We start from the raw sequence: 16,526 nt of genomic DNA on the forward strand, positions 1-16,526 counted from the left end.
GAAAAAATACAGGAAAAATTAGGAGGGCTCCTGAATGTGGAATTTCCCCCACACCCACTTTACAGATGTGGAAACTGAGGCTCACGGAGTCATTTCCTGGTCTCCCACAAACGTGTGATGGAAGTTCACCCACGTCCCTTCCTTGTGGGTAGTTTGAGGTGGTCCCACAGCCACCCACCCTTTCAGTAAAAATCACAAGAGCTTAGAAAATGTATTCCTTTGTTCTTTTCCTTTGAAATAACACACACAGGCAGGGAGGTGGGGAGTGGTGCAGGTGGGGGAGGTGGAAGCATTGGGGGAGGGGGTCCTCCTGTCCCCCCCAAATCCCAGTTCTTCTTTTGTAGTCCTTTAATGGGGTTCCCCAAGAACTTGGAAGGAATGGAGAGAGGGGGTCCCCCAATGAGCCTAAGCTCATAATCCAAATATAAAGTGCAAAATGTCCAGGGTGGGGGTGTCGGGGTTGGGGTTAGTCAGGGCGGATGGGATCTCTGCTCCTCTCTGGTAGAAAAATAGACCTGGAATGAATTTGGGGGACTGGGGGGTTGGGGGTTTGTTTTGCATCCTTAGATGCTTAGGTTTAGGGAAGCTGCTCCTGGCTTCCAACTCTGAAGCCTGGGGAGGAGCTGGCAGTACTGGGGTGTGTGTGGGGTCCCCTTAATGTGTCCCAGCCTCAGACTGCCTCCTTGCCAGCCCCTAAGAAAGTGCCACTGGATCCTCCAGAGGGACCCAGGCTCTGGGGGTTGTTATCAGCCTAGATGGTGGGAAGGGGGTGTGAGACACAGCTCAGCTGGGGGAGCACTTGAGGGAGCAGTTTCCCTGCAACCCAGAAGCATGGCCGTGCCAGGGAGGTGGGGGGTCCAGTGTCTGTGTGGGGCCTGGGAGGGGCATCTCCTCCCCTTGCTGCCGGCATGAGACGTGTCAGGACAGTGGACAAGTCCCGTGGGTTTTCAAGCTGGGAGGCCAGGACCTGGGCTTCCTGGAGGCTCTGTAGACTGTGGGGTTTGTGCCATGAGAGGAGGTCTCCAGGCTCTGGTGTGTGTCTGGGACGGGAGTGAACAGGATCCAGGATGCTGACTGGCCTATTGGGAGCTACTCTGGGGGTTCTGAACATTCAAGATCCAGCGCCTGGAGGTGGGAGGGTCTGCCTCTTACGGATGAGGTTTTAGTGTCCAGTGCCTGCGCTGGAGGGATTTGGGGTCCAACAGCTGCAGTCGCCAGGACCCGCTCCTCTGCCGTTGGGCTCTCGCGATTGTGCTTTGAGGAACAAGCATCTGGCAGGTCGGGGCTTGGAAATCTGGGATCTGGTGGTTGATGGGGGGTTGAGGGTATAATGGTTGAAATGTGTGGATCCAGGTGTCGAAGCTGAGGGATCCAGGACCCAGTGTCGAGGTAAAGGGATTCAGGAATCCAGTGGTTGGAAGGAGGGGATCTGGGATCCAGTGGTTGGGGCCCTGGGATCTAGGCATTGCACTGTCAGGATCCGGTGGGCTGAGGTTTCTTGATATCCAGAATCCAGTGGCCGCGCTTGGAGATCCAGGACTTGAAGCATGGGGATCTAGGATCTGCCAGTGGATCTAGGATCCAGGACTGCCTGAGGACCCTGGATCTGGTGCCTGAGGCAGCCGGGGTCTGGGGGTTTAGATACAGGGTATGTGCTGCTGTGGTTGGGGTATCAGGATCCATTAGCTGGGTTGTGGGGGAGCCAGTGGTTAAGACACGGAGGTCCAGGACTCAGTACGTGTGGGGGAGGGGAGGGAAACATGGGATCCAGTGGCGGAGATGTGGGGATGCAGGACCTAGTGGATGAAGGGTGGGGATCCTGTGGTTTGAGCAAGTGTGTGTGTTGGGGGCGGGGACCTGGGATCCACTGGCCGGGCCATCAGTCTCCAGTGGCCGAGGTGTGAGGGACGTCACGGTGGAGGTGAGGGATCTGGGGGAGGGGGTGGGCTCTGGGTCCCTCACCTGGACGTGACCCCCAGGGCCTGCTTCATGTTCTCGTAGACCACGTAGGAGATGCTCACGGCTGGGATAACCTTCATGAAGTTGGGGGCAATGCCCCGGTAGAGGCCGCGCACGCCCTCCTGGGACAGGATGTGGCGGAGCAGACCCAGCATGGGCAGCTGCGGGGCTCCCTCGATGGAGGCTGGTGGGGGGGTGGGGAGGCCAGGTAAGGCCAAAGGTCCCCCTCGCGCTTCCCCCTCCTCCCCCCAGGTCCCGGGCTGGGCCAGGTGGCCATTGCGGCAGGAGGGGGGAGGATTAGACTAACAGTGGGACCTACCACTCAGAGTCAGGACCTCTACTGGCCTTGGAACTGGCTGCTCATCTTTTCACCCCAATCTGGAGGGCCCAAGTTTGGGGATGACTAGAAGCAGAGCAGCTAGGTGTGGAGGGGCAGGTGGAAGAAAGGCATAGAAATGTCCTCTCCCTGGAACTCAATTCCTTCTCCCTTTTCCCAGCTAACTCTTACTCATCCTTCCAACCTCCATTCCAAACCAGCTCTTCAGGGGAGCCCTCCTGGGTGCCCCAGTCTAAGTCCGGTTTTTTCTTCTCCCCTTTATTCAACCCTAAATCCATACTTCATTGTGGAATGATTTATTCAGCATCTTCTTTCCTCTCCAGCCTGGGAGCTCCTTGAGGGTGGGGGACCATGTCTGTCTTATGCACGGACGACCCCCAGCAAAACTCACAAGATGCAAATGCTAAAATCCCCGAGGAAATTCTCAAAAAAGATTCAGGGATAGTAGGGGGGAAAGAAAAGAAAAAAAAAAAAAAAACAACCCTCAAAAAAGCAATACAGACAAATACAGTGAAACAATTATAGCCTGGTCCTGCTCCTTCCTGAGCTCACTATAACCCAGCCTTGCAAATTAGAGCTCAAGTTACCAGCCTGAAATCTGCTTCCCAGCTGAGATGGCTAGGATACTCTTCTGGCACTGGCTGTATCTGCTCTTCTATTTAGGTTAAAGGGCTCCCATCCCAATGCCACAAAAGGGTAAACTGAGGCCCAGAGAAAAGCAGGGACTTTAGTCAAGGCCATCGAAATCCAGGATTCCCAGCCCAGGACTCTGCCTTCTCAGGAGAAGGAGCTGGGGATGGGGAGGTGGACCCGAGTCGTGAGACCTCCCCTGCCTCCTCCTCCCACCCAGGCCTCACCTTGGGCCTGCATGCGGGTCCGGACCAGGGCCAGGGGGTAACTGGCTATCTGGCCACACGTGCTGGAGATGGTACCGCAGGCCAGGAGCACAAGGATGCCTGGGTCAGCTGAGTCACGGCTATACTGCTGGAGCCACTGGTTCTTCAGGGTCTGGTAGGGGTGGAGAAGAAGGGAGGAAGGTGGGTTGGAGGTAAGTGACCCCAGGAGACCCTGGTTTCAGAGGTCCTGCTGGCTGGCTTCTGTATCCTGTGATGGCTGGTGTTAGCCAAGCACTTTACCTGCATGCTCTCACTCAAACATCCCCTAGACCCTCTCTGTTGTGCAGAATGATGGCCCCCCTACGGTTGCTGCTCTAATCCCTGGAATCTGTGAATATGGTACCTTCCTTGGCAAAAGAGACTTTGCAGATGGGATTAAGTTAAGGATCTGGAGGTGGGAGATTATCCTAGAGTATCCAGGTGGGTCCAGTGTCATCAGAAGTCTCCTTATAAGAGTCAGGGATGGAGATGTGACAAAAACAGAGATTAGAGAGAGAGAGAGATGGGGGGAGGAGAGATGCTATGCTGTTGGCCTTGAAGATGGAGAAGTGGCCATGAGCCAAGGAACATGGCCACCACTAGAAACTGGAAAATGTAAGGAAACAGATTCTCCCGTAGAGCCTCCAAAAGGAAAGCGGCCTGCGGACACCTTGTTTTTAGCCCAGTGAGATCCATTTTGGACTTCCGACCTTCATAACTGTGAGATAATAAGTCTGTGGTATTTTTAAACCACAGTCTGTGGTTCATTTGTTATAGCAGCCATTGGAAACTCATATAGTCTCCAAGGTGGGTGCCCCCCCTTTATCCCTTAACGCTTCAGCTCAAACCTGCCAACTCCAACTGCCAGCATCCATGGCTCTGCCTGAGGATTTTCTCTGGTCCCAGGCAAGGCTGCTCTGAGCACGTAGGAACAGGTGGGAAGTGCTGGGAAATTAGTACTGCCAGAAGCAACCTCCAAACGATGACTGCCTTGGTGTATCAATACCCCAGCTCCCTTGCCTCTCTGATGGGGGCATGTTCTACACTTTCTCCTGTAGGTCCCCACCAGGACTGAACTCCTTCCACCTGTCCACTGTGGTATCTCACTTGATAATACACTGTTATGGGTTTAATTGCATCCCCCATCAAAAAAAAAAGTGTTGGAGTCCTAACCCCTAGGACCTTAGAATATGACCTTATTTGGAAACAGGATCTTTGCAGATATAATGAATTAAGCTGAGGTCATACTGTAGTCAGGTGGGCCCTTAACCCAATATGACTGGTGTCCTTATAAGAAGAGGAGAATAAGAAAAAGAACCCGTAGTGGAGAAGAGAGTCATGGCAACAGAGGCAGAGATTGGAGTGATGCATCCACAAGGCAAGGAAGATCAAGGACTACTGGCAAAGGCCAGAGGCTGGTGGACTTCCCTGGTGGTCCAGTGGTAAAGAATTTGTTTTCCAATGCAGGGGATGTGGGTTTGATCCCAGGTCAGGGAACTAAGATCCCACATGCTGCGGGGCAACTGAGAACACTTAAGATCTACTCTCATAGCACCATAACTACTGAGTTCACGTGCCTCAACTAGAGAGCCCATGTGCCCTGGAGCTTGCATGACACAACTAGAGATGAGAAGACCCACACGTCGCCATGAATGATCCCACATGCCTCGATGAAGATCCTGCATGCCGCAACTAAGACCTGATGCAGCCAAAAATAAGTAAATAAATTAAAAAAAAAAAAAAAAAGGCCCGAAGCTGGGAAGAGGCAAGGAAGGATTCTCCCCTACAGGTTTCAGAAGGAGCATGGCCTTGCTGACACCTTGATTTTGGACTTCTTAGCTTTCAGATGTGACATTTCTGTTGTTTTAAGCCACCCAGTTTGTGGCGCTTTGTGAGGGCAGCCCTGGAAACTAATGCATGCTACTTTCTGGTTGCCTTCCCTTCCCTGTCTTACTACCTCCTCCCAAAATCACTTGCCCACCCTCCATCCCTGCTTCTGGAAGACCTGCAACTAAGACTATTATAATCCCCATTTTATTGATGAGAAACTGAGGCTCAACAGAAGTTACCTGCCCAAAGTCACAAAACAAAGGTAACAATCAACATTTAGAACCAGCCCCAAGTCCAGAGCTGTGCCATTGGCTAATCCCTTCTGAAGCCTTCTGCGAGGCCTCTGTAAATCCAGGATCTTCTTTTTGGCCTTGGGACTGGAATGGCTCACAGGTTTCATTTCCTAAATCAATTCTAGTGCACTGGTAATGGCTGCCTGGAACTGTGTTGAGAGGGACTCAGTGCTGTGATGGATTGGTGATGTCTGGCCTGGGCATGGAAATGGTAAATGAGAATCGTTTACCATTACTGTCTTTGTAATTTTAATAGCCGTCTTTTGGGGCTGGAGCTGCATTTGCCAAATAGGTGTTTAATGAGTTTTTAAGAGAAGTTCCGGGGACTTCCCTGGTGGCACAGTGGTTAAGAATCCACTGGCCAGTGCAGGGGACATGGGTTCGAGCCCTGGTCTGAAGATCCCACATGCCATGGAGCAACTAAGCCCGTGGGCCACAAATACTGAGCCTGCGCTCTAGAGCTTGTGAGCCACAACTACTGAGCCCACGGGCCACAACTACTGAAGCCCATGCACTTAAAGCCCGTGCTCTGCAACAAGAGAAGCCACCACAATGAGAAGCCCATGCACCACAACGACGAGTAGCCCCGCTTATTGCAACTAGAGAAAGCCTGTGCACAGCAATGAAGACCCAACACAGACAAAAAAGTAAAAATAAATAAATAAACAGATAAATAAATTTATTAAAAAAAAAACGAGCAGTTCTGTTAAAAATGAGGTTCTGATGACTGGATAAGTATGGCCAACACTGGGCTTAAAAAAAAGGGAAATCACTTTTCTGCAGGACTTCTCAGAGCCTTTAAGGGATTAATTTAGATCTTGAAATGCCAAGAGGGCACAGGGCTTCTCAAATTTCTTAGACCTCCGACCTCCCTTTGGAGTGAAGAATGAATGAAATAAGGTTGCAAAATAAGGTCTTATTTCTGCTCATGACTCTTAATGGCTTCTTGTCCCATTAGGAGAAACCCAAATTCATGATCATTGAGTCCTTGCTGACTTTTCAGCTCCCTCCAGCCACTCGAGACTTTTACTCTTCAACAACAAAACAAGCAATCTAATCAAAAAATGGGCAGAAGACCTAAATAGACATTTCTCCAAAGAAGACATTTAGATGGCCCACAGGCACGTGAAAAGATGCTCAACATTGCTAATTATTAGAGAAATGTAAATCAAAACTACAACGAGGTCACAACATTGTAAAGCTATACTCCCCCCCCACCAAAAAAAGAATATAAAACTACAATGAGGTACCACCTCACAGTGGCCAGAATGGCCATCATCAAAAAATCTACAAATAACAAATGCCGGAAATGTGGAGAAAAAGGAACCCTCCTACTCTGTTGGTGGGAATGTAAATTGGTGCAGCCACTACGGAGAACAGTATGGAGGTTCCTTAAAAAACTAAAAATAGAGTTACACATGATCCAGCAATCCCACTCCTGGGCATATATCCAGAGAAAACTTTAATTTGAAAAGATACATGCACCCCTATGTTCATAGCAGCACTATTCACAACAGCCAAGACACGGAAGCAACCTAGATGTCCGTCAACAGATGAGTGGATAAAAAAGATGTGGTACATGTATACAATGGAATATTACTCAGCCATAAAAAAGAATGAAATAATGCCATTTGCAGCAGCATGGATGGACCTAGAGAGGATCATACTAAGCAAAGTAAGTCACAAAGAGAAAGACACATACCATATGATCTCAGTCATATGTGGAATATAAAAGATGGTACAAATGAACTTATCCATGAAGCAGAAACAGACTCACAGACATAGAAGGCAAATGTATGATTACCAAAGGGGAGAAGTGTGTGTGGCGGGGGAGGGATAAATTGGGAGTTTGGGATTAGCTGATACGTACCACTATATGTAAAACAGATAAACAACAAGGTCATACTGTATAGCACGTGAACTTCACTCAATATCTTGTAATTAAACATAATGAAAAAAAAAAAAAAAGACTTCCACTCCTCCAATAGGTCAAATTCATTCCTGCTTCTGGACCTTGGCATTGGCTGTACCCTCTGCCTTGTTCACACGCCCTCCTGATATATATTCAACTCATCACTCCAACACCACCTCTCAGAGAAATTCCTAGATGCTCCCCATCCTGCCCATGGCTACTTTTAATTGCACGACCTGTGTATTATCTTCTGAGAGCTTTTCAGAATCTGAAACTACTTATTCGCTGGTTGACTTTGTTTATTGGAAGGGGTATCCCAGGAGGACAAGAATCAGGTTGTACTCCTTGAATGCAGCAGCCAGCACAGTGCCCAGAACACACGGATGCTTAGGACATAGTTGCTAAGTCAACGAGTGAATAAGAATGAATGAATCCATGAACAAACGAATGAATGAAGCCTTGTGTTGTTTGGCTCCGTGGATGCTGGGTGCTGGTAGGGCAGGTATGAATGGCAGGTATGGGGGGACCTTAGATCCGGACCAGCTATGTCATTTGTGGGACCCAGTACAAAATAAAAACATGGTGGATCCCTTGTTCAAAGATTATTAAGAATTTCCAGATGCCGACAGCAGAGCATTCAATCAAGCACAGGGCCCTTCTGAGTTGGTGACTCTACAGAGTGCCTGCCCACGAAGCCGGGCTGGATACAAAGATTGGGTTGGGGGGGTGGGATGCCTGGGGACTTCTGAGGCTGTGCTAATTGGGAGAACCTGGTGATCCCACCAGGAGAAGGGAAAAGCAATGGATGAGAAACAGCAAAAACTCTCAGCTGCTGCCTCTCCTGATGAAGGCCCCGAGATCCTGGTCATGGGGTATGGATTTTATGGTGATGGCAGATACTGAAATGGCCTTGAAGAAGACATTGGCTGGAGATACAAGTGGGTCTGACCCACTTTTTTGGGGGGGACGACATCTTTGAAGCTCATCTTCCACTGCTCCCATGATTCTGTGAGCTAGAGTGGTCCCTGACTTTCACGTCCTGACACCCGGGAAGGCCAAACTACAGATGGAAGGTTCCTGCGGTAGGAAGTGGAAGAGTGATGGGTGGGGTGGCCTGAAGGGGTTCCCTAGGATCCCAAGGCCCAAGGTGCTTTGCTTCTCCACCCCTAGCTATGGTGGTCAACTGAGTCAGCCCCCCAGGAAGGGCAGATCCCAGAGAAGGGAGGGCCACAGACCTCATAGACGGCCAGGTCGATGCCCGCGTAGGGGATGATGCCCAGCACGTTGGGCAGGTAGCCACGGTAGAAGGCGCGGGGCCCTTCTCGCTCCAGGATCCGCCACGCGCAGTCCAGCAGCCCCTTATACTGGCCCGTCCGGCGCAGGGTCAGCCGTGTCTTCAGCACCTGGGGAGAACCCGGTCATCTCTGGAAAAGCTGCCTTTGGTATTGCAACATCCAGGAATGAAGACACCTAGCAACTGCACCTCCTGGATAGAGATACCCTGAGAATAACTGAATTAAAAGGACCACTTGTGGGACTTCCCTGGGAATCCAGGGGTTAGGACTCTGTGCTTCCACTGCAGGGGTACGGTTTGGATCACTGGTTGGGGAACTAAGATCCTGCATGCCACTCGGCCAAAAAAATAAAAAATAAAAAATAAAAAATAAAAATAAAAGAACCGCTTGCTCTGGAATCTTCTACCCACAAACTCTATACCCACAAACCGGTTACGCCTGTCAGAGCTGCACGTGGCACCCATTGCTGTCTCCCAATATCTTATTACCTTCTCCCTTAGCCATAGAAACTGTTATTTTCAGCAAGCACACAGCCTCTAGAAATAAAGACTACATTTCTCAGCTTCCCTAGGTGTGTGGCCACGTGACTGAGTCCTAGCCAATGAATCAGAAGGTGAAGAGACATGCAAGGCTGTCAGAAAGCATCTTTAAGGCAGGGAGGTGTTCCTTCCTTTCTTCTTCCTTCTTGCTGGAATGTGGATGCTATGACTGGAGCACCAGCAGCCATTCTGGTCCATGAGGTGGGTGCTACATGTTGAGGTGGTAGAACAAGATAGAGGGAAGGAACTTGGGTCTCTAACATTCCGAAGCCACCACAGCTTCAGCCATCCCTGAACTGCTCACCTCCAGACTTCATTTATGTGATTTGAGTTTTCTGTCACTCAGAATCCTAACTGGTGCCCGGCACAATCTGAAACTTGAAATGATTTGTCCGAAAACAGTTTCGCCTAGAAATGGTTCCCTTGGGGACAAGCGCCCTGGAAACCAGTATCCTTAGACCAGTCACATCCATAAATGGCTGGCCCCCACAACGGTTATCTAAACAGGTAGATCAACACTACTGTCCCCTGAAGTCACACCTCAAATTGTGATATCCAGACCAGATACACACAGAACAGCATTGCTCTAATCAGAAAGTGGCAAAGTTATAACCCCAATGCTTATCACATCTTGGAGTGAAACGGTTATTGCAGGCCCCCTACCTCTACCCTGCAATGGGGCCTCTGCCAGGGCCCCTCCTTCTCACCTCCATGGGGTAAATGATGGTTTGGGCTGTGGCACCAGCCAGGGAGCCAGCCACAAAGCGCTCCTGCACGTGCAGTGTCTCCTGCTGCCCCCGGATGGCCCGCTTGATCTGAGAGGGAGACACAGAGGTGGTGGGAGCTCAGGGGTTGGGCTTTTGGTGCCCTTGGACCTCCCCTCTGCTGTCCTCCTGCTGGGGGCATCCCAAAGTGCAGCAGATGCCCACTCCTGGGGACCTGCAGCCATCCCCCACCCCCAGGCCAATGCTACAAATCCTCATGCCTGTAGCCCATGCCTCCCCGCGCCTGCCCCGACCTGCTCATAGGCCATGAACTTGATGGCCGACTCGGGTGCGATCTTGAGCACGTTAATCCCGTTGCCACGCCACAGGGAGCGCATGCCCCCCTCTTGGATCATACTCCGTAGGCCCCCCAGGATGTTCAGCTGGTTGGTCTTGGAGGCATGGACCTGGGTGGGGAGATGAGGTGGCTTCAGGGTCCCCTCCAGGGGTCCAGGCCTGGGGGAGGGGTGCAGGTCTCACCAGGGCCCCTCACCTGCATGAAGACCTTGAGGCGGTCCAGGGGGGCTGTGCCTGTCCGGGACACGGCACCTGCCACCGCGCCTGCCACCAGCTGCTTCCACCACATGCCCGTCAGCTTCTCCTGCTCTGAGAACTCATCCGGGACGGTCAGGCACTCGCCAATGTCCAGGACCTAGGGATGCAGAGGCTGGGGGTGTCATGCCCCAGTGGGGCTGGGGAGATGTGACTCTCCCCTAAACTGGGTGTCTCCCCCATGAATCCCAGGAAACCCAGAGAGTGCACCAATGAATCTCACTTGGAAAGCCCAAGAGATCTCTCTTAGATCCCCATCAGATCCAGCCCTGCAGTCTCCACAAAAGATAATATCCTTCCTGGGGATCTCCACCAAATCCCATCAAAGCATCCTATTCGAGCTTCTGCCCCATGGGAGACTTCCGGGTAGTCCAGTGGTTAAGACTCCATGCTTCCACTGCAGGGGGAGCGGGTCCGATCCCTAGTTGGGAAACTAAGATCCTGCGTGCCATGCAGCATGGCCAAAAAGACCAACCAACCAACCAACCAACCAACCAAACAGAAAACAAAACCCCAACAACAACAACAAAACGAATAAGCTTCTGCCCCATAAAGATCCCTCCAGAGCCAATCAGATCCCTCCGAAGGATCCCACCCAAGGGTCTCCCCCATAAGGATTCCAGAAGATCCCTCCAGGGTCATACAAGATCCTACCAGGGACTCCCCATATAAAGAGCCCAGCAAATCCCTCCTGGGGGTCTCACCATATCCCCAGGGGTCTCCCCCACAGAGATCATCCCTCCTCTAGTGTCCTCCACCTGCAGACTTCCTAACCAAGCCCCGCCTCATGTGTCCCCCAGGGTGAGAATCTCTGGATCTCCCAAGAGGATCTCAGCAGATCCCATGGATGTATCCCCTCCAGATGCCATCAGATCCTACCAGATGCATCACTCAGGGATTTCCACCCTGGAAATGGCAATCCAGAGCTCTTCCTCCCCCACCCCCAACTTCCAGTGGATCCCATCAGACCCTCTGAAGACGGTGGCTTCCTAACTTGTCTTTTCAGCAGCAGAATCCTTTATCGAGGGGAACAGAAACCAGCAGAAGGAGAGCTACGTGGGTTGAGCGTGGGAGACCAGATGCACCATCTAGTGAGCCCTTTCTTCCCTGTGACCCCGGAGGCCCCACACTGAATCTGAAGGGCTCCCATCAGCCTGCAGAGACCTCCTCAAATGGGTCCCCCGAGCCCCAGGTGGAGGAAGAGGAGAGCAGAGCCTCATCCCTCAGCTGCTCCCAGTGGCTCCTCCTTCTAGAGGCCTGAGCCAGCCTCTCCCCCCATGCCCTGGGGAAGAGGCCCCCCCCCCCCCACCCCAACCACCAAGCTGGGACAGCCGCCCCCCACCTCACCGTGGAATGCTTCCAGAAATACAGCACGTCTTCCACGTTCTCCAGTGAATGCAGCAGGAAGTGGTCACGCCATTCCTGCCAGTCAATGGTCATGGTGCCATCACGGTCCATGCTGAGGGGGGAGGGGTGCAGGTGGGACAGAATCAGTGCCTGGGACGGGTGGTGAGTTGAGTGAGGTTCTGGTGGGTTTAGGGGGTAGACTGAGCTCCTCAGCACTGCGAGCTCCCCATTTTACAGAGGGGGAACTGAGGCTCAGAGAGGGGAAGCAACTGGGCCAAGATCTCAGCTCTTCCTGCCCTGGGATTGGGTCTGGGGCTCAGAGGCTCAAGGCAGCTGAGGGGTCCTGGGGATCTGAGTTACCTGGGATTCTGGACCCCCCCGCTACTCACCTGTGCAGGATTTTCTCTGCCTGCTCCAGCGAGATGGAAATGCCCAGAGCTCGGAAGCTCTGCTGGATCTCAGAGACGTCGATATGACCTGGGGAGGGGGCCGAGGTGGGGAAGGGTGTGTGTCATAACCCTGAGATGTAGGACAGGGTTGGAATGGGGATAGGACAGCTTGGAATGGGGATGTCTAACAAGACCATCAGATCCAGGAACCCAAGATGAGGTTTGCGGCAGGGTTGTGGGGGGTGGTCCTTGGCCCATTGGGATCAGAGAGGTGGAACTGGGTGATATTGGGGGGCGTCTTCTGTTTGATAAATAAATGAAGGATTGAATCCAGGGGGTTCAATTATGTGAGTCCCTATGCCGCAGGGGGTTGAGAGGCAATATTGGACACGCCCAGAAAAAGTGATGGGGGTGTCTCTGTCTCACAGGGAATCCAGGAGCAATATGGGGGGATCTTTGTCCCACAGAAAAATAAGACTAATAAATACTTGGGACCCACCTCAGAAGGAAAAGGAGGTGGGATAGGCTGGCTGAGCCCCGAACCACCTAGCTGGGGGTGAGGAGAGTTCCCAAAATATCCTGTGAGTCATCAGGGAGAAAGAACCCTCCCCCCTCCTCCTAGTGCTGCCAGTTCTAACCCCGTTGGCGTCTCCAGGGCCCCCACAGCCCCATCCTGGGCCTTACCATCCTGATTCTGGTCCAGACTATGGAACAGAAGTAGCAGGCGCTGTTCCCGCTCCTGCAGGTAGAGGATAAACTCCTCCAGGTCAAGGCCGCCATCTGGGTCAGTGTCATGCTCAGTGGAGATACCCTGGCATGGGGGGAGAGTCAGAGGGAGCTCCAGGAAGCTGTTCCCCCAATCTGGAGGGAGCACGACAAGCTTATGCCCCAGGAACCCATGTCCCCCATTCTCCCACCCCCTCCCTTGATCTGTTCTCTCCTCAACAAGGTGCCCAAGGCCACAGTAGGTCTGTGAAGTGGACAGTGGTTGTCCTGTTTTCCTGGTGAGCAAAATGAGGCTCTCCAAGGTCAAGTCACTTGTTCAAGGTCACAGAGCTAGGAAGTGGGTAGGTGGACTTGGGCTTTTGTCTCTGAAAGCCTGTCCTTCCAGCTGTCTCTTATAAGAACTTGTGCACATGGCAGTTTCACGAGCTCTCACTGGAGACAGCGCTGGGCAATGTGAGGCAATGACACATCCACATCGAGCATCCGCGGTGCCTCTGTTTTCCCATCTGTAAACTGGGAGGTTGATTGGAGGTCTCAGGGTGCTATGGAGACAGTCCAGGGGCATCTGGGTCTCCAGGTGTGGGGGATATCTGCACGGGCTTGGGGTCAAGTTCCTACTTTGATAGGTGCATCCCCAGCTGAGGGTAGTCTCAGACAGGATTGGGTCCTTTGGCTGGGACAGCCTGGGGCATTAAGCCAAGCCGGGGGAAAGACAGGGAAGGGAATGTAAACATAGAGGCTGGGGCAGCTGCCTGGGAGGGCAGTGGGTGCCCAGAGGCGGGTAGGAGGGTGGGGAGGGTGTGTTTCCTGGAGGTGGGTGCAGGCCATGTCTCGGGTGGGCAAAGAGTTCAGAGGAGGGTGTGTCTCGGGCAGTGGGCAGGAAAGCGCCCGCGGCCCCATTCCCTGGCAGACATCATCCCCCACCCCGAGGGAAGAGGCGGGCGGGTTTGGCAGCCGACACTGCAGGCCTGGGGCCTCGATGGTCCTGTCTTGAGCGAGCCCGTTACGCCCGGACACGGGCGGGCAGGGGGAAGGGGACAGGGACGCCCAAGCTATGCACCGGTCCTGGAGTCCAGCCACAGGCAGTCTCGGGCGGCTCCCGGCGCTCGGTTCAGGGGCTCGGGTTACCCGGCGCGGGCTGGGCCCCGAAGTCGCGCGCCAGGAGGGGGTCCCCGCGGGGGTACCTGTTGGGCGCCGCGGTCCGGGTCGCCCCCGCCTAGCCGGGCCAGTCCCTGGCGCAACTCATGGACGTCCACGCGACCGTCCTTGTTACGGTCCAGCTCCTCGAAGAGGCGACCCCAGCGCTGTCGCCGCTCCGCATCGCCCGGGCCCCCCCGCATGGCGCCCGCCCCGGGGGGAGGGGAGGCCTGGCAGCGGCGGCCTCAGCGGGGGCTTGACGGCTCCCCCTCCCCCCCGGGGCCCCGCAGGGCCAGCTCCGCGGCCACTGCCACTGCAGCCTCCGCGCTGCCTGCCCGGCTCTGGCACTTGTAGGAGGCGGTGACTGCTAGCCGTCGCCGGCCGCGCCAGAACTTGCGTCTCCTCCCCCGACCCGCTTTGGGCGGGAGGGGGCTGGGGGCGGAGCTGGAGCGGGGGTGCTGTCAGGGATGCTCTGGCATTAGCACAACCTAGGGAGCACCAGGTTCATCCTGGAAAGGGGGCTCGAGAGATCAGTGATCTCAGGTCTTGCTTCAGAGTTCTGTTTCTGCGTGCCTCAGTTTACCCTCTGCCCAAGGGGGCGAGGTAGGGAGATGTCAGGGATTGGGTTACGTAATCCCTTTCCACTAATCCCACCTCTACTAATCCTCATCAGGAAGTAAAGTTCTCGCTTTTCCTGGGCATAGTCTGCGCCATCTAGCTCTGCAACAGCCCGCCCGCTCATTTCACGTTCCCTACGCGGCCGCAGAAGCAGAAGATCAAGTCTCCGCTCTCTTCCTCCGTGCTTTCATCCCGCCCGCGCGCCTCCTTTCTCCGTTCCACTCAGACCAGGAAACAGAAAATCAACATGCGGCACGGCTGCAAAGTCAGGTTTCTATTGGCCAGCGCCGCAGGAGCTGCGCCCGCCCGTCCCGCCTCGCTCACGCGCCTAGGCGGGGCCTCCCCACTGACCCAGGGCTGCCTTGGGCCCCGCGGCCCCCGCTTGCCCCGCAGTCTTAAAGGGGCCTTGGTCGGACCCAGAAGCCGAGCAGACTGCTTTCTCCGGACTGGCCTAGAGGGGTGAAATCTCAGAGTCCCAGGCGCGGCTGGGGATAAGAACCGCGTAGCTGGAGGCGGGGCCCCAGCCTGTGGCGCTCGCGGCACCTGCCGAATGTCCCTCCCACTAGTTTCGGGCGCAGTTTCTCTACACCATTAGGGGGAGGGGCGCCCAGAAAGAATGGTAACAATAGCTATCGTTGATTCATTGCTTTGCACAAGCCCGGCCTTTTACTCACCTCTCGCGTCGTCCTCGCTAAAACCCTGTAAGGTAGGTGGGACTGGCTTTCCCACTTCACAGATGAGGAAGCAGGAGGTTAAGCCGCTCACCTCAGTGCACATGCCCAGGAAGGGGCAAAACAGAGACTTAACTAGACCTGGGATCGTTACCCAACATCGCTGTATGCCCTAGAAGGGATTAATTTTACTTTAACCATCACTCTTCACTCTGGAGTCCCCAGGAGGGGGTCGTCTTATTATCATCGTCCTTTACCCAAAGATACAGCCGCGAGAGCGCGTACCACTCAGCTTCTGCCTAGACAGGTGTGCTCCAACAGGTGTGTCCCAGACAAACGACCCTCTTATAGAGGGTCCCCTCACAGACGTTTTCATTCACAGGTGGCCCTTGCAGGTGCGCTACAACATGGAGGATACAGATATTTTCCCACGGAGATGTCCCAAACAAGTGTTTTCCCACAGATGCATCCTTGACAGGTGGACATCAATACATACAAGCCCCCCCTCCACGCCCCCCAGATGTGCTTCAAGGGGAATGTGTCCCATGCAGGTGTGCTCAGGTCTTCCTCTCATGTGAGCTCAATTCTATGCAGCTGTTTCCTTCACCTCACAGGTACGTTTCTCAACAGGTGTTCCTCCACCCAGGAATGCGTTATACAGCCTCCCTCACCGTACATGTGTTCCATTTAATTATTCACCCATATGGGACTCTTACCATATAACTGGGTCCCCTACAGGTATACTTAATTGCAGGTGTGTCTTACAGGTGTTTCCAATACCTTTCCACACAGGAATTCCTCTTGCAAGTCTTGTTCATTTCATAGGTGAGCCAGGCAGATGCGTTCCCCAAGCAGATGTACCCCGCGCCAAAGTGCCTCAGCCTGGTGTTTGTTATCATGCAGGTGTGTTCTATACTGTTTTCCACACAGGTAGACTTCCATTCAGCTCTACTCCAAAGAGATGTGATTCAAAGCAGGCGTCTCCCATAGGCGTTCTTACACATCCGTGCAGACGTCTTCTTTACACGTTTGCTCCCATGCAGGTGTGTCCCACACAGGTGTTTTTTCAATAGAGGCTCCCCATCCCGGTCTGCCCCAGACAGGAGTGCCTCACACATCGGTGTCTCCCTGCCCCGTGTGTCTCCACACCTGGACGATTCTACAGATGTACCTGCAGTGCCAGTGAGCGGCCGTTTTTACACCTGCACGCTTCCACTCCTTTTTCCTCTTCGGGATTATGGGATTGGGTTCCCGTTATAGGTGCGTCCGCGGCGCGGCCCCG

At 53.6% G+C, this 16,526-nt stretch overlaps 1 protein-coding gene across 4 annotated transcripts; it reads right to left on the bottom strand.

Moving 5' to 3' along the window:
* On the bottom strand, positions 1 to 14,280 carry SLC25A23 (solute carrier family 25 member 23). 4 transcript variants are annotated; one of them, XM_057710357.1, is made up of 11 exons: positions 14,003 to 14,280; positions 12,777 to 12,903; positions 12,093 to 12,180; positions 11,704 to 11,815; positions 10,298 to 10,456; positions 10,059 to 10,211; positions 9,748 to 9,855; positions 8,442 to 8,609; positions 3,154 to 3,304; positions 1,963 to 2,143; positions 1 to 1,574 (listed from the first exon to the last, which is right to left on the bottom strand). In XM_057710357.1, exons 1-11 carry the CDS (start codon positions 14,156 to 14,158, stop codon positions 1,556 to 1,558), a joined length of 1,422 nt encoding a protein of 473 aa, XP_057566340.1. In that variant the 5' UTR covers positions 14,159 to 14,280; the 3' UTR covers positions 1 to 1,555. The 4 variants fall into 4 exon arrangements, with proteins under 4 accessions (XP_057566340.1, XP_057566339.1, XP_057566341.1 ...); XM_057710356.1 differs by having other exon boundaries at positions 1 to 1,629; XM_057710358.1 differs by lacking the exons at positions 1 to 1,574; positions 1,963 to 2,143 and adding an exon at positions 2,588 to 2,699.
* Between the last annotated feature and the right edge of the window lie 2,246 nt (positions 14,281 to 16,526).

The sequence above is a fragment of the Hippopotamus amphibius genome, chromosome 15 (genome assembly GCF_030028045.1).
Source record: "Hippopotamus amphibius kiboko isolate mHipAmp2 chromosome 15, mHipAmp2.hap2, whole genome shotgun sequence".
Taxonomy (NCBI): domain Eukaryota; kingdom Metazoa; phylum Chordata; class Mammalia; order Artiodactyla; family Hippopotamidae; genus Hippopotamus; species Hippopotamus amphibius.

Bases quoted from the DNA above. Each gene is read 5' to 3' on its own strand.
- SLC25A23 (XM_057710356.1), bottom strand. From the start codon at position 14,158: ATGCGGGGGGGCCCGGGCGATGCGGAGCGGCGACAGCGCTGGGGTCGC. The intron at 10,212-10,297 runs GTGAGGGGCCCT...CTCCCCACCCAG, and splicing joins GCCTCAAGGTCTTCATGCAG to GTCCATGCCTCCAAGACCAA. The intron at 9,856-10,058 runs GTCGGGGCAGGC...TCTCCCTCTCAG, and splicing joins AGTTCATGGCCTATGAGCAG to ATCAAGCGGGCCATCCGGGG.